Source organism: Nannospalax galili, unplaced genomic scaffold, assembly GCF_000622305.1.
Source record: "Nannospalax galili isolate Female #2095 unplaced genomic scaffold, S.galili_v1.0 scaffold346, whole genome shotgun sequence".
In the NCBI taxonomy this organism is placed as follows: Eukaryota; Metazoa; Chordata; class Mammalia; order Rodentia; family Spalacidae; genus Nannospalax; species Nannospalax galili.
Genome location: NW_008357637.1, coordinates 4,916,274 through 4,940,699, shown reverse-complemented (window position 1 = coordinate 4,940,699; position 24,426 = coordinate 4,916,274). Strand labels below are relative to the sequence as shown.

Genomic DNA, 24,426 nt, shown 5'->3' with positions numbered 1-24,426 from the left:
CCCAAAAAAAATGGTGCTCCCTTCCTCAGCAGCCATTGGCAGCCGAAAGCTCCTCTGCTGGGGGTAGGGGATCAGGAGCCCCACCCCTATCAATGCTGGAAATCTGACTGGCTTGATCCTATGCAGGTCTTGAGCAGGCAGCCATAGCTGCTATGAGTTGATAGGGGCAAAAGCCGTGTTATGTCCGGAAGACATATCATAACTCTCCTCCCCATCCTGCTGCTCTTATATTCCTTCTGCCTCCTCTTCCATAGTGTTCCTTGAGCTTTAGATTGGGGGAGGTTAAGATAGTGGTCCCATCTATGACTTAGGAGTCAAATTGTATATTCTCAGCACTTGGAACATTTTGGATCTCTGCATTAACCACTATGCACTACAAAATAAAATTTCTCTGACCAAGGTTGACAGTATCACCATTTAGCCAAACAAGAGTAGGTTTCTCCCAAGGACCCGTGTATCCTGCATGCTATAATACTGAACTGCCAGGCAAGTCATGCCCACTTGTGCAGTAGTGGCATGATGGTGATGAAGGTAACCAACCATTTTCTGATTGGATTTGAGGCCTGTTGCACAGAAGTGATTGCATCTTTAGGACTGTAAAACTGATTTTAAAAAATTATTAATTACATTTATGTGTGTTTGTAAATGCATGCATGTGCATGCCACAGCACACATGTGGAGGTCAGAAGACAAACTAGTTCTCTCCTTCCACCATATGGGTCCTAGGTATCAAACTCAGGTCATCAGACTTGGTGGTAAGCGCCTTTATACACTGAGCCATCTCACTGACCCATATACCAGCTTTTAAAGAAATGCCATCTCACTGGCCCCTGTACCAGCTTTTAAAGAAATGAGTTATGCAGTAATAATGCAAACTATATCTGATTTTTAATCTCTAATTCAAAAGCTACTTTTGAACACCAGATCATCGTCATGAAAATCTGTTACTATTTTAAATTTTATTTTTATTTTATGTGTTTGAGTAGTTAAGTGCACCCGTCACCTGAAATGTCTGCTTAGGTCAGAAGAGGGTGTCAAATGCCCTGGAACTGGAGTTACAGATGGTTGTTAGCCACATGCAGGTGCTGGGAACTGAACCTGGGTCCTCTGCAAGAGCAGCCAGTGCTCTTAACTGCTGAGCCATCACACCAGTCCTGATGGTATTTTAAAATACTTTAAATAAGGATATAAAAGACTGAATTGAGTTTTTAATTGAATATATCCTGAAATTGTTGGAGTTTTTTCTCATTCTGTTATGGAAAAGATGCAAGGGGAAATTGGTTGTTTGAATTTTGGATAACTATATCTCAGAACATATTTCTGTCTGCTATATATAAATTAACAAATATTTTCCAAGTTTTCAGTTTTATTTTCCCCTTGATCTTTTCTCTTGTTTTCTTAAAGTATAACTCCAATTAAAAATCTGTGAGCTTAAATACAGACTATAATCAAGGTCCTTGCCTTTTGATTCCTTAATATTCATTACCTATTGTGAACTAGTGATACCTAGTTACCATATTTATTTATTAATAGACAACTAATCTAATTAATCTAATTATTGTTACCTGTTAAGTTTGAAATGTGAAAATTAGTGTCTATTCATCAGTTTAAAAACATACTTTAAAAGATTTTGATTTTATATATGTAATTTATTTGCATGCATAAGAACAGTGTGAATTTGAATCCTCAGAATTACTTATGTATGTATGAAGTAGCTCCTAACTGCTTTTAGCAATTATATCACATACTGCATTTTGTTTCATGAAACAGTTTTTTGTTCTTTGGTTTTTGTTTTGTTTTCTGCAGTGCTAGAGATTGAATCCAGGGCCTCATATGTGCAAAACAAGTGCTCTACTACTGAGGTATATCTTCAGCCCTTAAAAGTTCTCATATACGTAATATTCTCCCTCTCCCCTCCCTCTCTGTTTTGTAATACTAAGGATTGAACCTAGACCACAAATGATTGCCAAGCATTCTGCAGTATTTCCAGTCCCACAGTACAGTTTGGATGACTGTTTGTTTAGAATATTTAAAAGAACACATTTACAATTTTTAAGATTTTCTAACTGAGGTTATGCTGTAAAATATGTCAGTTTTCATTTCACAACTGAGGAGATTCAGAGTTGATGACGTTGGTATAAATAATGAAATTGGGACCTCAGATCAGTTTCCTAGTTACAGCTATTTTATCTTCTTTGTTACTTTTTATTAAACCTGAGTATGGAATTATCTTAGTTCTCACTCAGGCATTTATCTAGATGAGCCTTCTACCACTGAGCTGCATCTCCAGCCCTAAAATATAACTGTCCTACAGCCTGAGTAGTGTACTCTGTGAATACATAAAGATACTTTACCTTTAAGAAATTCCCTGTCTGGCAGAAGTAGTAAACACATACATCAAAAAAATGTAATCTTGAGTGTAAGCACTGTCTAAGAGTTGTTGGCAAATCAGCACTTTATGGCTATGAGGACACAGAAATGGAGGCCTAACCTCTTTCCTCGTAAGTTTCTGAGTTCCTAAATTGACTCTTTAAAGATAAGTGAAATATTAGCAAAGCAAAGGAGGGGGGAGAAAAGACTTTCAAAGAGAATCAACAATGTGTATTAACCATTTGAGATTACTGTTTTTATAGACCAAGACAGTTGAATTTTTCCTCTGGTTCAGATTGATGGGAGGGTAGCAATGATATGATAGACATGGAGTACATTACTAGTAGTGTTTTCATATGGTTGTAGGATAAAGTATTTTGGAAGAATAGAGTCAGAAACAGTCTGGCCAGTGACCTGATTATGAAAGATTATGCATTTTTAAAAAATATTTTATTTATGTGTATGAGTGCATTGCCTGCATGTATACAAGTGCACCCATGTCGTGCTGTGCCCACAGAGATCAGAAGAGAGCGTCAGATTCCCCTGGAACTGGAGTTAGAGATGGTTGTAGCTGCCATGTGGGTGCAGGGAATTAAGCCCAGGTCCTCTGCAAGGGCAGTCAGTGCTCTTAACCGCTGAGCCACCTCTCCAGCCCCACATTATGTATTCTTAATAAAAAATAAATATCCTGTCTGTTTTCTGTTATAGAATTTAATGAAAGAAACTTAAGATATCAGTGCCAAATTCAAACTGATAAGGCAGGAAGTCGAGAAGACTTGGATATATGTTTTGGATTATTCATAACATGGTTTCTCATCAATAATGTCATTAATGAGCTGCAATTAGTGGTCCTGACCTAGTGGTTGCAGTATTGCATAGAAATGAGTTTTCTAAATGATATCTTTTAAAGCAAAACTCTCGAATTTTATCTTTCATACTTTGATTACTATTCACTTATTCTTAAATGAAATACCTAAACGTAGTGTAACCTTGTATTATTTAAGGTTATCACAAGCATCAAGTTTCATACTGTGCTTAGCACACTGTTGCAGTCATTGTTGTTGGGGGTATGGAGAATTATTTGAACTTGAGATTGCTCTGATTTTATGTTTCTGTCATTGATCACTTAGGCTTAAATATGGCTAATCTGCTAAAGTATTTTACATTCAGCTTTCTGGTTAAGAGACAGGGTAGAAGCTAGGTATGATGACACAATAATCCAGCATTCAGGGACTGAAGCTGGAGGATTGCTATGAGTTAGATTCCAGCCTGGGCTACAAAGTAATGCCCCATCTCAGTAAGGAGGTGTGTGTGAATTATGTGCCTGTGGCATTTATGGCTGTTCGTTCAATCTTCTCATTTATTAGTACTTTGGGGTTCATGGGTGAAATCTGCATGGTTAGAATTAATGTAAATTGTACTGAGCAGAAACATTTGTAGATGAGCTTCTTAATATTATCAGTTTATGAAAGTCATTGTATTTCTAATTAGTAATGATGACTAATTTCTGTTTTTTACATTTGGAAGTGATCCAAAGGAATCAGTTGGAGTTGCTTGCTCAATTTGAAAGTTTTATATGGACCTTTGGGAATTAATGCCTCCCAAACAAAGGCTGAAGTACCCACACTGTTGTAAGGAATAAGACCGATCACCACTGACTTAACATTTAAATTTGGGTATATAAGTTGCCAGGCTCAAAGGCAACAAATCCATTTAGCAGTCCATCCATTGTCATTGGTTCTGGTGCCCAGCACAGTGCCTAGGAATAAATGCCATGATTCTTGAACTATTGTCATTTTCCCTGTGGGGCCTTTCTTAGTTTCTAAACTCGAAATTTACTTAATTGAACTTTCAGTATGAATTTCTGTTTTAGGTGAATGGAATCAGTGAAAATTAATCCTGAGTGGTGACATTTTCAATTTTTAATATTCAAAAGAGCATATAACATGTAAAATAAAAATACCATCACTGGGTAGTCTATAACATATAATAAGTAATATTAAAATACTGATAGACTACCCAGGCATGGTGTAAATCTTTGGTCAAGTTTTAACTAAATTGTAGTTTTGAATAAATGCTAAAGTATAACTGATGTGTACTGATTAGACATTTAAGCAGCATACTTTTCTTATTCATTAATGTTCTGCCAAAGATGTCCAATTCTCATTTCTTAATCCTTACTTGTTTTAAACAGTAAAAAAATATGTTTAGTCTAATGCTGGTAAGGTATTTGCATTGTTTCTTCTTCAGAGTGAAGTCACCCTGCTGAGAAATGAAGTGGCACAGCTGAAACAGCTTCTTCTGGCTCATAAAGATTGCCCTGTAACCGCCATGCAGAAGAAATCCGGCTATCATAGTGAGTAATGTTCCATTACCTGCAGCCGTAGGCTATATCCGTGAAATACTGCCATAGTGAGCAGAGCTACCATAAAAGAATAGACCACCATTCTAGTATGTGAGAGTCAATATCAGAATTTCTGCAAGATTATTATAGAATGGGGTGGGAGGTATACTTTTAAGAACCTAAAGACTTATGAGATGGGGCAGTACTTTAGAGAGAGGTTTTTAATTTCTAGCTTTTTTTCTAGGAATTAATATGGATCACAAGATAAGTTAGCTAAATTTTTTTTAATGTACTGTTTAATATCAATGATAATTATCTTCACAAGATAGCACTTTTGTTTTAGATAGGCAGAGCCAAACAGTATTTCCTGTTCAGCCCCCGTTCAGTAGTGATGAGATTTTTTTTAAAGCAGCTATCTTCATTCAGCAGTATATTGTCTCTTTATTATATCATATCCTGTTCTTTTTTTGATAATGTCAGCATAGGACAATATTTACATTATTACAAACCTTTATGTGGCGCTGTCATATTAGCCAAAAAAAATGCTAAAACACACTGGGCATGATAGCACACGCCTTTAATCCCAGCACTGAGAGGCAGAGGCAGGCGGATCTCTGTGAGTTCAAGGCCAGCCTGGTCTACATAGTGAGTTCCAGGGCAGCTGGGGCTACAGGGAGACCCTGTCTCAAAAAAACCAAAAAAAAAAAAAGCTAAAACAAAATAGTATTGAAATTACACGATGATAAATTTTCCTCTAAACGTTCCTCCTAAAAGGAGATTCTTCCATTTTTAACTTTTTAGAGATTAATTGGGCTTTTTCCTTTTCTCATGTCCTTTTTTGACAAGAGGCACAACTTTGGAACCAGCTGTTACTCTTGAGTAAATGGCCAGTTTTGTCTATCACACACATATTTGTAACAAATAACAGAGTTGGGAATGCATTCAGCAATATCCATAATATATAACCCCAGCTCTGCTTTTTATGATTTAGTGAGATTGTTGTAACCATATGTATCCACTTCATTTTAATTTGCCAGTGTCAGTAATTCAAAGGAAACATTTTGTATTGGATGTAAACAGTTCCTCAGGTACTTACAATAAAACTTAATGGCTACCATCTTTACTTATAAAGTCAGTTGTAAGCAGCTTCATCAAAATAAGCAATAGTTTTAAATTTAAATGATTTAGTATATTTAGCAGCTCTCAGTTGCCATATATATTTATTTTAGAAAACTAATTTTTGTCAGTTTTGAGCATATAAATCTGTTATTTGTTATCTAGTTATTTTGACAGGACATTGAAACACATTGTGGAGTAAGCTGAAACCACATAGAAATCTGTTGGGAACTCTTTCAACAATGATTGCTGCAGGGATGAAGTCATCATGGTTCCCAAATGACATAACAGCATCATTTCCTGCAGATGCTGCTGGGCTCAGCATTATGCATACATGTCTTTCTTCAACAAGAAAGCTGCCTTAAATTTTGATAGTTTAATTAAAATTTATTTATTTTTATCTTATATGTATGAGTGTTTTGCCTTCATGTTTGTAAGTACACCATGTGTGTGCAATGCCCACAGAAGGTAGAAGAGGCATCAGATCTCCTGGAATTGGAATTACAGACAGTTGTTTACTGGGAACTGAAACCCACTGTAAGAGCAACCAGTGCTCTTCACTGCTGAGCTCTCTCCAGCTCCAAATTCTGATAATTTACAAGGAAGTATATAAATGATCTTATAAAGTTAGAGGGAAATTAACTTACGTTGCATTTAATTAAAAATTGTTGCTAGGCGTGGTGGTGCACACCTTTAATCCCAGCACTTGGGAGGCAAAGGCAGGCCGGTCTCTGTGAGTTCGAGGCCATCCTGGTCTACATAGCAAGTTCCAGGTCAGCTGGGGCTACAGGGAGACCCTGCTTCAAAAAGACCAAAAAATAAAAAAATAATAAAAATTGTCTACCATTTTAAAATCTTTGCTCACTGATCAGTGAATTGTTGGTATTACCTGTTGTGCAGGCAATATATGCTCAACAAAAGCAAGCCAATTATTTAACAATTTTTTTACATAATTTTAAGCATACAGATGTATTGGTTTATCTTTTGTTAAATAAAATGACTAAAAACATACATGAATAGATTTTTAAGTAAATAATTTTTGACTAGCTTGTGAGAATGCAAGAAATGGAGAGTTTTGTTTGGAAATTACTTATATTTGATACTATCTAGTCATTTAGGAAATCAAGTTAATTAAAATTATAAAATTCCATTTTAAAATCTGAATCTTTGAAATAAGTCTGGCTTCTGTAACTGTCAGGGTAACAGTAGATATTAGGTATATATAATTTTTTTTTTAGAGAGATTCACAAGTTTCATATTCTTTGTAACACACAAAACAATAATGTTGGCGAGCTGCACTGCTAGCTGAATCTTTCAAAACATGAAAGTTAAGATTTAATAGAATTTAAAGTTATTACAAAAACCTGAAACTTAAAAGTAACCATACTAAGTCAGTCCTAAGGTGTCAGTTGAATATTGTCAAACCCAGTTTCAACACTGAAGGTTCTATATAACACCTTAGGAATTCCCTTAGTTATGGGAAAACTCAGGGTTGACCACCCTGAATGTTAAATAATATGAATCATAATGAATATTTAATACTTAGGTTTCATGAAAAATAAACCACAAAGCAATCTTACTACAAATTCATATTCTACAGATTAAGGAATACATAATTAAAATCATATTATTGTACTTATAGTTGTAAATGGAAGGAAAACTTCTTGAGCCTTCATTTTCACTAAATTTCATTATAGAACATATGTTTGAACATAGGTAAGGTACTTAGAATTCCGTGCTGGCAAGAAGGCTGAACAGGTAAAAGCATTGGCTTCATCAGCCTGATAACTTGTCTAGTCCCATAGCACATTAAAACGCTGGATTCGGGGCTGGAGAAATGGCTCAGTGGTTAAGAGCACTGTCTGCTCTTGCAAAGGACCTGGGTTCGATTCCCAGCACCCACATGGTGGCTAACAACCATCTGTAACTCCAGTTCTAGGGAAATCTGACGCCTCCTTCTGACCTCTGCGGGCATTGCACGACACGGGTGCACTTACACACATGCAGGCAATACACTCATACACATAGAATAAAAATAATAAATAAAATAAAAAAGCTTGATGCAGTTGTTGAGCATCTGTAATCCTCGCACTCCTGAAGCTAGGTGGGAGGCAGAGCCAGAACTGCCTTGAAAGCTCACGGGCCAGCCACCCTGGAATAGGCAGCATGACAGAAACAAGAGACACCTGCTGCATAAGTCGGAAGGAGAGAACCAACTCCTGAAAGTTGCTCTCTGGCTTACACACAATGCATGCCTGCACTCATATGCATATTGGGGCAGGGGAGAAATACAGACTCTTCTAACATTGGGTGTGCTTTGAGCTAAAAGTGGTTCTCAAAGTGGAGCATAGTATATCTTTCTAGTGCTTGTGATTATTCTGATCATTTTCTCCCTTTGCCTACTAGACATAGGTGCATATGTATCACATTACAAAGATATCTTACAAATACATAATTGCCTAATTTATGAATGATTTACTGATTCTTCATACTGCTTAAAGTTTTATTTTATCCTGTTCTAAACATCTGTAGATATGCATTCTTTAACTGTTTCATTTTGTGCCGTTCTCTCTTTTATATAGTTATATAGCCCTGCATTAATTACTACCAGTTAGCCTCTTTGTTTTTGAAAGCTGATTTCCCTAGAATTTAACATTCAGAGAAAGGTCATCTTGTTGTTCTGCTGTGAGTAATAGTGAAATAAACAAAGACAACTTCTTAATACTCTCATTTGAACTGCCTTTGCTAGTGCTTTCTTTAAACATGTGACTGTTCTAGACTAAGCACTTCAATAATAAGTAGTTTACAATATTGGTTATTGAAGTTTTTTTTTCCACCATATACTTCTAAAGGTTTCTGATTGAGATTTTTTAAAATTTTATTTTGAGGCCAAGTTTGATTCAGGGATACAATTTTGTACTTAGAGCACATTATGGAGAAGATTCAATTTCACTTCACTGATATCTGTTAAAACCTGCTTTTCAGAAATGCATGAATTTGAGGCTGGTATGCAATATTCTGCAAGAACTACTGTCTTTCAGAAGAGTTCTCAAAATGAGGAATTTTATTTGTGCTCAAGAAATATTTGCCAAATATTTCTCCCTCCACAGACACCCCTTGTCCACTGTCTACATTATGTATCATAGGGTACTCTCTCCCTGATGGCTACTGGCCTCAAGCCCTCAGTCAGCAGGCCAGTCTTCATTCTCAGCTTTAATAGATAGCCTTCATAATTTCTGAACACTAACTAAAAATTATTTTTAATGTCAATTGAAAACAATTCACATATAACAGCACCTACCTATAATCCCAGCACCTAGGAGACTAGGCAGGATTGCCATCCTGGGCTACATAGTGAAACTCTCAAAAACCTAAAAGATGAAAGGAGGAAAAAAAATAGTACACCTGATGTGATACTATTTTTACAATGTTTGTAAGCAAAACTAAGCTGTATCATTTAAGCATTGTATGCCAATATGATGTATCTACAAAGAGAACACAAAGCAGGTTAAAGAAATTTCAGAGGAGTGGCTACATGTGACAAAAGAAAGCACAGCGTTGGCAATGTTCTCAATGAATTTGAAGGCTGGGATCACAGGTATGTGTGTTATTACTGTGCCTGTAATACACAGATACTATAAATACTTGTGTGTGTTGAATATATCAAATGTTTCACTGAATAAAATCACTAGATTCTCTTCTGCTAAAATAAAGATGAAGTAAGAGATGTGTTCAGGCTTAAATATTGTAGATTTGTTTTCAGAAATATTTAGCATGCCCTTTGCTGAATATCTCAATTTCAGTGTCTATAGAGTTTTGTGTGGATTTTTATTTTAATCCCAATTCATGCAGCTCTAACAGCTGGTGGCGTTTAGACTCTTAATATTGCTTACTCTCCTGTGTATGTGTCATTAGACTCAGGTGTTGTAATCATCCGTGACTGCAGTAGATTGAAAGTCAGCTAGAAAAAAAAATTGCAATTCTGAGAGGCACAGAGAGAATAATTAAAAATAAAATTTGTGTGTAAGATTCATTTTGTTTATGCATATGGTTATAATTTTTTAAGCTTTTATTAAGAGTGACATGTAGGCAAACAGACTAGTTTTGTTGCTTGTTAAGTATTTGGTTGTGTCTATGAATGGCTCTCTCCCAAACACCTACCCCACTTATTTTGTTGTAGTTATTTTGAGACAGGGTCTTATTGTTTAGCTCAGGTAGACCTGGAACTCAATCTGAAGCCTGAATTGTCCTCAAACTTGCATTCCTCCTGCCTCTTCCTCCAAAGAGTCCTGAAATTATACATGTGCACCACCACACCTGGCCCCACCTTGTTTCCTTTATAGCTATTTAGCAACTATTTCTTGAGGTCTACTGTGTGACTGTAGGTATCCTGATGTTCTCATGACAACCTTCTTGTTCCTTCATTTGGCCAATTGCAGGTAAACTTGTCTACTTTGTGACTTGTACCCAACTTTTCAGTTAGTTCCAATTATACAACTTCTCTTGAGTAATCAGTTTTGTAGAATACCTTCTAACTTCTTACTCTTTGTATTGACTCAACTTAATGACACTTTTTTACTGATAGTTTAAGAAAATTAGTAATTTTTCTCTTTTCCACTCAGCTGCTGATAAAGATGATAGTTCAGAAGACCTTTCGGTGCCCAGTAGTCCACACACAGAAGCTATCCAACATAGTTCTGTCAGCACATCCAATGGAGTCAGTTCAACATCAAAGGCAGAAGCTGTAGCCACTTCAGTCCTCACCCAGATGGCAGACCAGAGTACGGAGCCAGCGCTTTCACAGATTGCCATGCCTCCTTCCTCCCAGTCACAGCCCTCAGGAAGTTGATTAAAAACTCGAAGTACAACAGTTTTAGATACTCATTAGTGACTTCAAAGGGAAATCAAAGAAAGACCAGTTTCCATTTATGAGAAATCTGTGGTTGTAATTTTTTATTTTACTTGAAGTTAAATTTTTCTCTAGAGTTGGTATAGCAGCAATTGATGATCAGACTGAACAAGCTTTTAGTCTCTGGAAAAAGACTAATTTTGCTTTTTTTATAAATACTGTTAGATTTATTAATTTTTCTGTGCTCAGTGTGTAAATGTATCATAATTCACTGTGGTTTATTTCACTTTGATTTAGTGGTGTTTTAATAAATGGGAGTGTTAACTGAATCACTCTTTCTACTTCCATTTCTTTTGCCCACACCTTCACCCTGAGTGATGGTAGTCTTGTTTATCATTTATACCAAAGTTCTGCATAGTCCCTATTGACTTTGTAATGTCAGCAGAGTCTAAAGCACTAGGGAAGAGAAAGACAAATTTCCTTTTACTCTTTTTGCCTTTTATTTTGCACATTATGCAAAAGGATGAATAATAGAAAACACTTTTTTTTAAGTGAATGAAGACATGGTAAGACAAGAGAATGCTTTTATGCACATTCTTAACCTAGCAAGGGTTATTCACAGCTCTGCAATGTTTTTAAGATTTTAAGTAGGCAAAAATTTTGGAATCTTGAGCATTTCAAAAATGACTTTATTTTTTAAGTCTTAAATTCAGTATTTTAAACCTGTGTTTTGAGGCTGAAAACTATGAAATTATATAATGTATGATACAGGGTTATCAGATGTCTAGTAATTTTTTAATTAGCTCTTGTTATTTGAGGATTCTGGTTTTTTGTTCTTGTTGGGTTTATTTTTGTTTTTTTTTGTTTGCAGATTTCAGGTAACAAAGTGAGAAGTTTATGCATAATCAAGTATGGTGTGGTTGCCAGAAAAGCCTAAAATTACTACTTAGAAATTTTAAGACTGTTTTCCCCATTGTTGTACTTGTACTTGCGAGCTATCTTGTACTTATTCTTGTGAAAGCACTGTCATCTTTTAGTAGCCAATTTTGATAATGTTTCTTGTGGAAAAAAAAATCAGTATCTATCTTTAGAACAATGTAATTATAATGTGGGAAATATGAGTGAGTGAGAGAGTGAGTGTATGTGTGCACCTTTCAATAGTTTATGCCAGCAATCTTTGCTTGAATGTTTAATGATGCCTTCGGTGTGATGCTGGCCCAATAGATGACTGCAGTTTCAAATGTCCTTACTGTGCAGGCTTGGATAACTAACATTCCATGATGTAGCTTGTTCTGATGAGATGATTGTAAGTACACTTTTCTCACTATCCAGTCATCTGTGGAATACTGAGTTTTCTAATGTGCCATTATCTATTTTTATTCTGCAGTTATGTTCAAAATACAGTACAATATTTTAAATAGGCTAAATTGTTAAACATAAAAATAAAAATGTAGTAGATGTGTGTAAGAAAACTTTGTAAAATAGTTATGAGTCCTACCCAGTAGCAACTTCTGGCATTCAAGCAGGATTCCATTATGTAAATACCTGTAATACATTTATAATAAGTTGTGTGGTCTGTTCTGCATCCATACTACACTATTTGCTATGGTCTCAGTGCCATCTCCTAATGAGACTAACATTTTACAAGCCTGTTTGGAATATCCTTGATAATTGAAAGGAATATCCCACCTGCCTAAGTTCCAAACTGGTAAACATGCAAATCATATGAATGACATTTCAGGACTTTTACGTATGAAGATAATAGGAATTTTATTATTTGGCTTATTAAAAATGAGGGTATTTTAGTTGATTCTACTGTTTTTGTTTTTTTTTTACTGATTTCATATTTTAAATGATCAATTTTATCATGATTTTATCATAGTTATGCTAAGGAGTCAATCTCAAAGGCACAAAATTATGAATTCTGGCAAAAAAAACTTTTTTTTTATTGTAGTTTGGATGGGTTAGGGAAAGCCTCAATTTTTCAGTCACCTAAGTCCCTTCCATGCATTTTACTTTCATCTTATTTATGCAGGTTAAAGTTCTTTGGTAACAATTCTTGCAGCTGTAAAATAAAAGTACATAGATGTAAGAAGTCATGTAAACGGTTAATGAACTTACAAGGTTAGCAAAACTTTCATTGTAAATCAATCTGTACTCAGCAAATAAAAATCATTATTAGTTGTATAAACACAAAAAAATTCCATTTTGACTTCCAGATGTCACACTACTTCTGTACCTAGCATTTTGAGTCCTTATATTTGCAATGTTACACAAACTGTACTATTTTCTTTTATGTACAGTTTGCATGAGTAAACCATCAGAGAATAAATTCTATCTTTAAATTATGTTTATAATTTGCTTGTTTTTATCTTTCTTTCACAAAGTAGTATTACCTGATAGTTTTTCCCCTTCAGGACATTTATTATTACCTGAGAAGAGCCCAAGATTCTTCTGTTTCTGTAAGCACAGTTCATTCTCTCTCGAAGGCCCCATAACTGCAGTGTGTTCAGGCATCGTGCTCTGCATTCATATGCACCAACCTTTAATTTTATGTCTCCCACCACACCCAGACCTCAGCCACCATATACACACCTGCTGCTACCTGAGAAAACATCTTAACCTATATCCAGCACTGGGCTTCCCTTATCTGCTCTCTCCTATGGACTCCTCTCGGGCTTTCATCAGTTGGTGGCTTAAGCCAAGACAACTTTGCCACCCTTGATTCTTCTCTCTCACAGCCCACATCTGACCCATGAGGAAATGCTATTTACCCTCAGCATAGTCTAGAATATTCAGCCCCTTGTCACTGTTTACACTGTTTTACCCTAATCCGTGCCCTCATCCTCTCAGATTACTATCTTTGCCTTACACATGTCTGTTGGCCTCCATCCCTACCCATATAACTCACCCCTGTATAGGAGCCAGGGTGGTGATCTCAAAAATCTGTCAGTTCACAGCCCTCCAGTATCCTGAATTAGAATGGTTCCCCTTTTCACTCAGCTCAAATCCTAACAGCCTACAGTCTCTATACTATCTATTCCCTGTCACATCCCATTATGTCCCTGACCTCATTTCCTACAAGGTTTTAGTTGGTAAATATCTAGTGCTACTAGATGTGAGATGGTGTTCTGGGTGTTCTTAAAATAGCCCAGTGTCCCAAACCAAGTCTTTGCCTTCCTGGAGCTTGCATTCTAAAGAAGGTGCAGGAACTTTGTGGAAAACCAATGAGTAAGTTATAAGAGGTAAGTACTAAGAGAAAACTTAGGCCAGTTTTTCTGGAGAACATGTGGCGTGGCACTTCAATAATGCCTGTCAGATTGAACTAGTTCAAGGAAATGCAACAAATTGTTTAGCTGTTTTCAATCTACTCGTTCTACAGTGTGCTTAAGGTAGCATGGTATTAGATAACAGGCTTCATGAAGACAAGATGTTCAACCATGCCTTGTTTTGTTGTACTGTACATATACTGCATGTTTTTCAAATGCAGGGTTATGCCGTCTGCTTGAGCAAGTACTGATCACCACTTTTCAGCAATATGTGCTGAAGGTTAGCATTTTTAGCAATGAAATATTTTAATACATACATATTAGAAAACATGCTTTCTTAATGCTTTTAATAAAAGATTTAAAAAATATGCTTTTGCATGTTAACAGGCTATTATGTGGCATAAATGTAACTTTTTCATATGCAAGGGGAAATCCAAAACATTGTACTCTTGCAGTGGTCTGTAAACAAACCCACAGTATCTCCAAGATGTGCTTGCATTTCTGTAACAAACTTAGCAAATGAGGGATATATTAAACCTCAAATTCATGTTTCCTTAACTTACTCCTGGGGATAGGAAAGATAATAGCGCTAAATGTAGTTTTGCCAGGTCTGCATCTATAAAACTTAGTTTGGTACTTGGTACTTTGTGGAAATATGAGAAATTCCCCTTTCTTCCTAGGACATCAGCTTAGGTAGATCTATACATGTGAAAACAATCTAACATGTCTAGATTATTGACTACAATTTTGAGACAAAGTTATACCATTTTGTAGCTGATATAGTTATGAAAATATTTCTTCAATTACAAAGGAACTAACTCATATTCTTGCTTATTTGTTTTTAAACTACAGCAGGACTTGACAGTTTCCGGTACAATAAATTGAGACTTGGGTATTTATAGAGAAAAAGTATTAGGACCTTAGAGCATTAGCATCATTCTATGTAGGGAAGAAAACATAGACTAGAAGCTTTTCCAAAGAAATGATTAAACTATTTAAGTAAATGTGTTAGGCAAATTACATACACTGCCATTAAAAAAAAAAGGCAGCAGTGGAAATACTGCTGTTAGTTGGTGTCTGGCCTCATCCAAAGAATTTAAAATAAGCTCTCACAACAGATTTGCAAAAGAAGCAAAATCATTTTATTTGGAGCAAAGCAGTAGTACAGATTAAAGAGAGATACACCGTCAAGATGGACAGTGGGCCAGGTGAGTGAAGATACTCAGGGCCCCAGGCTACAGCCTAGAGTCTAAGAGAAGGGGCTGGTTTCTAAATGGTTTAATTAGAGTGGTTGTCTATTTTGATTCATAGGGTATATATAATCATTGCTTTGAATGTGCCTTCCCATAATGCATTTGATTTTAATTATATACTCAATTATGCATAAGCGTAAGGGAGTCTCCCTAAAAGGTGACTAGAGGACATAGTTTTGCCTTCCTGTGCATGCACCCAAAACCAGTTTAAGTTGGATGGACCCTTTTATTCATACCTGGATGTGTTGGAAATGTTCTTGAATAGAAATATTCCAAACTTGATACCAGAGGCCAGGAAACTTACACCATTGTTCAAAGATGAGAGTGTGTGCATATAGCTTGATGGCAGTGGCAGGGGCTTGAGGCATCCAAAAGTTGCTAGATGCATTGTTTGGAGAGGGGCATGTGTGCATAGCATGTGCAGTAAAGGAACTAGGCTGCCAAGTACATTTTTTAAGAGAGGGTGCTGTGCATAACCCAGAACCAAATGGGTTTCCAAGCTAAGTTCTCTCTTATGCTTGTCTGCCTCAAAAATGTTTTCAAAACTAGTTACTCAGACATAAACGTCATGTGACATTGAAACCTACAATAAAAGAATGCATGATTTTATTCTCTACGGCAGTCCAGAGCACCAAGTCAAAGTGTTGGTTTGTTTGTTTGAAATTCTGTATATTGGCACAGGGGAGATGGTTCAGTGGTTAAGAATCCTTGCTGCCCTTACAGAGCATCAGGGTTTAGTTCCGAGCATTCAAATCACACAGCTCACAACCACCATTAACTCTATTTCCAAGGGATCTGATGCCCCCTTCTGGCATCCTTGGGCACCTGCATGCACATGGTACACATGAACTCACACAGGTACACACACACACACATATCAAAAAAACTTAAATCTTTGGGGCTTTTTAAATTAATAGCAGCAGCCGGGCATGGTGGTGCATGCTTTTAATCCCAGCACTCAGGAGGCAGAGGCAGGCAGATCTCTGGGAGTTCGAGGCCAGCCTGGTCTCCATAGCGAATCCAGGCCAGCTGGGGCTAGAGGGAGACCCTGTCTCAAAAAGACCAAAAAAAAAAAATTGATATCAGCAAACAAGCTGCAAGAGTTCTGTCATTTAATAGGCCATACATTTGCATTTTTCCTTCATGTTGATGCAAATTCTGCAGTATCTGAGAACGTTTGTTTTAATTTCCTTCCCAATGTCTCTGGTACACCTTCAGCGATCATAATGCCTTTATTTCCTTACCTCTCATTTACAGTAGATTTTACATGAAAGTCATTTCTTGAGACAATTTTTTTTTAGTATTTTATTTTTATTTTATGTGTATGCTGTATTGCCTGCATGTAGGTAAGTGCATCTGTGTCATACAATGCCTATGGAGGACACAAAGGCTGTCAGATCCCCTGGAACTGGAGTTATGGACAGTTGTTAGCTGCCATGTGGGTGCTGGATTTGAACCTGGGTCTTCTGCAAGGTCAGCGTTCTTAACCACTGAGCCATCTCTCCAGCCCGAGACAGAATTTTTAAAAATTATTTTCATATTCTATTATACATTACCTCAATTATTTGAGAAGGTATTTCTGATTCTAAATGTCATGATTATGTCAAATAAGAGTTCACTTATTTTACTCAATTTGTGGATTTTGCTTTCTGTGAAAGTTTACAAATGAGAGTCCCCAAATGAGCTTTTAAAGTTACTTGTGCTCAGTTTTTTAAAAAGCATGTTAATTGGGGCTAGAGAGACTGTTCTTGCAGAAGACCCGGGTTCGAATCCCAGCACCCACATGGCAGCTAATGGCTGTCCGTAACTCCAGTTCCAGGGGATCCCACAGCCTCTTCTGTCGTGTGGGCATTGCACAACACAGGTACACTTACCTGCATGCAGGCAATACACACATACACATAAAATAAATAAAATATTTTAAAAAGCATGTTAATTATGAAGAGATGCTCTTTTCCAAAGCCTGCCACAAAAATTTAAAAATCCTTAATGTGGTTTATTTAGCAAAATTTAAGATAACGTTTATTAGTTTTCATAATGGAAAACAAATGAATTATGTGATATGAGGAAACGAGAAAATTTGTCAGTGCCATCATCGTCAGAAATAAACTCTAATCCATTAAAACTGTATTATCTTTGACTTCTTTTTTTAACCAATGGTTTTTTTTTTAATCTATAATTTAGATATGTAAGTAGGTAGTCTATTTGAGGGAGATGTGTTTGTTAAAAATGAATTGCCATAGAGTCTAATTAACACCAATTCAAATAAAATTAGTTCTATATCATAGCATGGTTAATTTGAGCATTTAAAAGATTATTCAGTGCTTATTGACTTACTCCAGTGTCTAAATTATGTATTGCCTATTAATTTATTCAACTCAGCTGATGGTTTCTCAGTTGATTTCCAGTACCATGAGGCAATCTGCTGACCCAACCATGCCAGTAACCCAAGTTAGCACAGCAAAGACCCTTGCGTCTTAATGGTATTGAAGTCCTGATTGAAATAAAACTGGCTTTAGTTCTCTATGGACTAACATGCTTGTGTGACAATATAACATTTTGAAAATAAGATGGTTTCCATTGACATTTTTATTGGTAAATGTCTTTACCTGTAGAAGTTTTGTAAGTGCCTCAAAAGCAGTGAGCGATTTTTGGAAATGACATTGATCAATAATTCAATAGCTTGAATAAAATAGATTTGTATGCCCGTTGTAACTGTCTAGAAGTACATAGGTATATAAAATTAAAATCATTTAAAATGTTCAGCATCTTGAAATTATTTCCCAGTACCAGATTTCTTAACACATAAAAAACTCATTTCTTTTACAGGTGAAGGTACTTATGAATTCACTAAGCAACAGGCATGGAAGAGATGACTTCAGCTAATAAGTACCTATTAAGCACCTATTTTATTCGTAAGTGTTGGATGCTATCAGGACTACAGTGGAAATAAAGACCAGGATTCTACCTGCAAATAAGATCCATTTGGAAAATCAACATATCAACATGTCTCATATCTCTCACACACAAAAAATCATAACAGCTTAACTAAAAGGTGGTTTTGTTTTTTGAGAGAAGTCTGATGCAGCCCATGCTAGTCTCTAACTCACTGTGTAGCTGAGAATAAGGTGAACTGAACCTCTTGCCTCCACATCCCAAACTGGGGTTACAGGGCTGTGCCACCATGCCTAGTTTAGCCAATGCTGTGGATTGAACACGTAGCCTTGTGCATACAAGCAAGCACTCCAACTGAGCTACAGCCTCAGCCATAAAATAGCCTTTATAAGTTTAGAAAACTGGGAGAGAGGCCACATTAGCTTTGGGCTTCACTTCATATTATGAATGGGATTTGGATAAAAGGAAGTAAACGTGGGCAAATGTTTTGATAAACATGCTTTGTTCATAGGACAGTGGGGAGACAGAACCTTGGGAGAAATGAAATTGCATAGCTAGAAAGGGCTGGGTTACACTGTTGGCAAACAACTTAGAAAACACAGTGATCTGTTGTCTTTCAGAAGAGACATGTGGAAAACGGTGTTTAGAAACAACATCGTGAAGGTGTCCCACATGGAAACCAGCCACAAAACATGTAACTGAGGCATGAGTTGTAACCAACATGCACTGGGCTGCTATAATGAAAATAATAAAGACTGGGAAGGAGGCTTAAAGCATTTGCTTTTCAAGTTCTGAAGGTTGAGAAGCATTCAGATCACTAGGCTGCCAGCAGGTTGAACTCAGCTGAGGATGCTCTTCATCTGCCAAAGCAGGTATTCTTGCTGCACTGATTTCACATGAGTTGGGAGTGGAGGAAGAAGGGGGTAGGGAGAGAAGGGAAGGAGGAAGGGAGATTTCCCATCTCTATAAAAAGCACTAATACCATCCAGAGGGCTCTACCTTCATGGCAGAACTACCTCTCAAAGCTGTTTCCAAATAGCATCACACTGGATTGGGTTCAATGCTAAGAATTTTAAGGGAAGAGGAAGCAAAAACCTTAAGTCCATCATACGGAACCCAGGAAGAAAGGCCACACAAAACAAAATAAATAGGTCTGAGGAGTATTTTGCAAGAAATACCTACTGAGTTTATGGATTAATATGGAAGACTGAAAAGCAAAGGAATTAATTCAGGAACTAGTAAAACCTTGAACTCCTGGGAGAATGATTACACTTAGAATTAAAAAGGATTCAGGAACAGAAAATGACTTTGGGAAGGAAAACTGATTCATATTTGGAAGTTAAATGCTTAACAGGCTAAATTGTAACAACCTCTATTGAGTATATATTCTTTACTAAGGCATCTACATTATCTCTTCTGGGGGGGGGTGGATGTTTTAAGACAGGGTCTCCCTATAGCCCCAGCTGTCCTGGAACTCACACACTGTGAGATCCACCTGCCTATACATTATCTCAATCATTGTCACAACCTTTATAATAGTAAGAAATAAGATGGCAAATTTAGCAGTTAATAACTAATGTTTTGAAAATGAACTAATTTTTTTAAAAAGTCATTTCTATAGTGGTCTGTAATTTATGAACTGCTTTTCAGAAATACTAATTTACAACTTTTGAGTCCTATGCAGATAGCATTATCCTTGTTTAAGATACCTGAGCCAGGCATGGTGGCGCACACCTTTAGTCCCAGCACTGGAGAGGCAGAGGCAGGCAGATCTCTGAGTTCATGGCCCCCTGGTCTACATAGTGAGTTCCAGGTCAGCTGGGACTACAGGGAGACCCTGTCTCAAAAAGACTGAAAAAAAAAAAAAAAAAAAAAGTCTTTTTTCAAGCCAACCCCCCAACAAGGGCCGGGCTCAAAATACAAACCTGTCCCCTATTTATAATTATTTTGATATATCACAGTGAAAGATTTATCGTCCTCTTTTTTTTTTTTTTTTTTTTTTTTTAAAAAAAAAAAAAAAAAAAAAAAAAAAAACAGTCATTTTTCCAGCCACACCACCAGCAAGTGCCAGGATCAATATGCATACCTGTCTCCTAATTATAAGTAAGTGTCTTTTCCTTTTCAAACAAGAAAATCAAAGTCTAAAACAAAAATAACTAGGGCTGAGAATGTACCTCAGGAATAGAATACTTGACTAGTGAAGACTTGTGGTTCTATCCCAGCTCAGAAGGAAGGAAGGGGGGAAGCAAGGCCTGGAAGAAGGGAGGAGGGAGGGGACAAACAATTGAAGGAAGGAAACAAAAACAAGTCAGAGGATTGTATCTCCCTGTAACCACTCTGAAGCCGAGGTGGGAGAAGATAAGACCAGGAATAGAACCCTTATCTACATGCACAAAGCTCTGGATTCAAGTCCAGCACTGACGGTGGGGGAAAGGATTGATGATTTTTCTGAATTATTTAATTCGGGAACAAGGAAGTTTTTCACAGCCCATTGGAACATGCTCCAGTGCAATGACTGGGACTAGTGACAGTAACTCCCACAGGCTCTACTTTATTTTTTGGTATATAAGAAAAAAAAATTTGGAAATCTTGAATGCTTGGATTTTGAAACTAGACCACTACATTAAACTGGCATTCAAGAAAAGTTGGAATCACAAAGAAATACAGAGAGAAGCTTGTCGGTTTCTACCTAAATTCTGAGTTTTAAGTGTCCTCTGAAAAACAGCGTCTTATCCTCACTGCCCTGTGCATCTGGGGCTTAAGTGTTTCATTGCCCAGTATCCACATGGCCCAGGAATCCGTGCTGAAAAACTAACATGATACATACATGTAAGAAAATGTCACAATGAAACTCACTGTTTTGTACAAATAATATACACAAATAAAAAGTAACAATATCTTTTGGGCCCAAGTGCAAAGTAGCTATATATAAACAGCCCATAATCCAGGTCATATTCATAAACCAGAAGCAGCAAAGAACCATAAGGAAGATTCAGCTCCAAGAACTTGAGATAAAATAGCAATCTGAAGGGAAATACAAGTATGTTGAAATGATTGTTAACAAATCTACTCTTTCAATAATGAGCCCATTCTCATGATAAAGATACTAATGTATTCAGAAGGGCTCTACCTTCATGGATCTAATCACCTCTTTAATGTCCTGCCTCTCGGTACTGTTGCATTGGAGATTTTACATTTTCAGCAGGTAAACTTTGGGGTATACACTCAAACCAGATACTATGGAATATGAACAGGAGGACTTAAAAATAATCAAGATTTTTGTGGCTGGAGGAGATGGCTCAGCACTTAAGAGCACTGGCTGCTCTTGCAGAGCCAGGTTCAATTCCCAGCACACACACATGATGGCTAACAACTGTAACTCCAGTTCCAGGGGATCTGACACCCTCTTCTGACCTCCACAGGCATTACGCTACACAGGTGCACATACCTACCTGCAGGCAATACACTCATACACATAAAATAAAAATAATAAAAAAACAATAATCAAGATTTTTATAAACAAAAAGTATACAAATCAAAATTTTGAATGCTGATGCATGTTTATCATAGATTAACAATAGTAAACTCAGATTTGAGATTCCATAGTACGTCATAGAAAGATAGGAAATATATATATATAAAAAAAAGACTTTAGAAGACAGAAGTGAATGGAAGCCTCGTGTGTCTAATATGAACTCCAGGGGGAAAAAAAAGAATTAGGGTAGGTGAGATGAGCCGACTCCCCAAAATCCACCTGAAAAAGCTGAACACAGCGGCAGGCATCTGTAATGGCACCACTCCTGAGGCGAGATGAGAGGCAAAGAGGACAATCACCCCAAACATGGGCTTCAACTAGCCTGGCCTATGGTATACAGTGGCACAAGACTGCAAGAGACCCTGCTTCAGCAGTGTGAAAAAAGAACCGACTGTGTATGCTCTGACCTTCACATGCATGCCCACACTCACACAAACACATCATAGACACACACAGTAAATAAATATTTTTTAAAAGAATTAATAATGAGAGAGATTATGTTCAGATAATCACTGAAAAGTTTTTGCAGTATATGAAAGACATGAGAGCCTGAGAGGGTGGGTTCTGACCTCCACTGGTGTAGCAGCTCTGATCTCAGCAGACCACCAGAATACCCAGTTCTGGCCTCCCTATGGCCTCTTTCTGACAGGGGCTGAGAACACAGGGGACTGCCTGAGAGCCCCCAGATCCTGCCTTCACGTGGTGGTGAGCTTCCCCTAATTGTGCCATACCCATCCACCTACCTAGGATTTTGTGGGGCCCCTCCCAAGGCCCCAGGGCAGATCTGGCTTTGGTAGGCTAAGGGTGAGATCCCAGCAGACAACCTGAGAGGGTGGACTGCCTGAAAGCGCCCAGATCCTGCCTCCACGTGGTGAAGGAAGCCTGAGTGTACCTAACTGGTACCTGAATTGGGCTTCTGTGGGTGCTCCTGAATAGCTGATCTGAAGTCATCAGTTCCCTCCAAATTAAACCTGAGAGAACCTGAAACCTGTACCAACCAGCTTTACATAACCGATAACGAAAGGACTAGGCACCCTGATAATACAAACAGAAGCATATTTCAACTTAATTCTCATATCAGAATCATAAACAACAAAAGAAATTCAAATGCCAAAATCACAATAAAAGAATAATAAAATGGAAAGCCAAAACACTATGTCCCCACCAAACTCCACCAATCCTGTAGAAGAGTTCTACAAGGAGAACCCCCTAGAGATAACCCAGGACGCTGAATTTAAAAGTGTTAAATCATAAACATGATCAAGGAATTCAATGAATTTGAAGAACTAAAAGAAGATAGGGATAAACTTCTGAATGAATTCACAAAAGAGATAGAAACATTGAAGAAAACTCAGGCAGAAATGAAGAAGGAAGTGCAAAACTCAATAAGCCAACTTGAAACAACAGGGAAAAGCCTCACCTCTAGACTGAATGAAATGGAAAACAGAATATCAACACTGGAGGATAAAGTTGAAGAATTGGACCACTCAAGCAAAGATTATGGAAAATTTCAAAAACACGGGAATGGAATACATAAGAGATGTGGGACACTGAAAAGACCAAATCTACAGATCATAGGACTAGAGGAAGGAGAAGAATTTCAGGTTAATGGTGTTGACCAGATCTTAAACAGGACTGTAGAAGAGAATTTAATGAAATTAAGGAAAGACATCCCCATACAAACACAGGATGCACATAGAACACCACATAGACAGGATCAGAAAAGAAACTCCCCACAACATATCATAATAAAAACACTAAATGTAAAGAACAAAGAGAGAATACTGAAAGCAAAAGAAAAACAAGTCACATACAAAGGAAAGCCCATCAGAATTACAGCTGGCTTATCAATGCAAACTATGAAAGCCAGAAGAGCCTGAACCAAGGACCAGTTCTAATGTCAGCCCAGAATACTTTACCCAGCAAAAATGTCTACTACACTTGAGGGGGAAAGAAAAATCTTCCATGACCTCACTTCCCTATGCTTCCCTGGGCCTGCACAACCCACCAGCCTCTCCAGGGAGCCCTCGGGGCCTAGTCCGCCCCTCACCTCCCTCTGCTTCCCAGGGCTGCACAACCCCCCAGACTCTTTCCTGGACACCCAGGCTGACCTTTTCTCTTCCTGATCCTTGCATCCAGACCAACGCAGTTCTTCAGTGCAGTCCCCAGGAGCACTTGGGGACTCTTCGCACCCCCATCTCCCTTTGCATCTCTGGGTGGCACAGCCAACAGCTGTCCTAGACCAGCATCTTTCCTGGGACTGGTTCCCAAGCCAGTCCAACCCCCAAATTTCTGAGGCAAAATCTTTCCTGGAGGGATCCAGATCGTAGGAGAAAGCCTGAGAGCATCTGATCCTCATCTGACTTGGGCCTCTGTGGGAACTCCTGAAGACAAAAGCAATCTGGCCATTCCAATATAAAATCAAAAGAGAAAACTGGAAGCTTAGAGGAACCAGCTTTTCATGCCCAAAAAGTAAGCCATAAAGACACATAAAGTTAACAAAAAGAAGCAGACCTAAACTTGAAGGCTTGAGTCTTGCAAAGAATCAGAAACTACAAAAGAAATTTACTTGTCAAAATCACAGAGAAAAAATAGCATGAAAAACCAAAATAACATATCCCACCAAATGCCCATAGTCCTCTAGAGGAGTACGATGAGAAGACCCTAGAGATAATGCAGGACATGGAACTCAAAAGAACAACTATAAACATGATAAAAAAATTCAGTGAATTTAAAGAACACACAAAGAAATCAAAGAACTAAAAGAAGATAGGGATAAACTTCTGAACAATTCA

At 37.4% G+C, this 24,426-nt stretch overlaps 1 protein-coding gene across 1 annotated transcript in view; it reads left to right on the top strand.

Moving 5' to 3' along the window:
• The window catches only part of Atf2 (activating transcription factor 2), a 108,432-nt gene extending 95,396 nt beyond the window's left edge, over nt 1-13,036 (top strand). The window contains 3 exon segments of the mRNA XM_008855300.3: nt 4,621-4,726; nt 10,453-10,658; nt 10,660-13,036. Coding sequence (XP_008853522.2) covers nt 4,621-4,726; nt 10,453-10,658; nt 10,660-10,683 — 336 coding nt within the window. The 3' untranslated portion in view covers nt 10,684-13,036.
• The last annotated feature ends 11,390 nt before the right edge of the window (nt 13,037-24,426 follow it).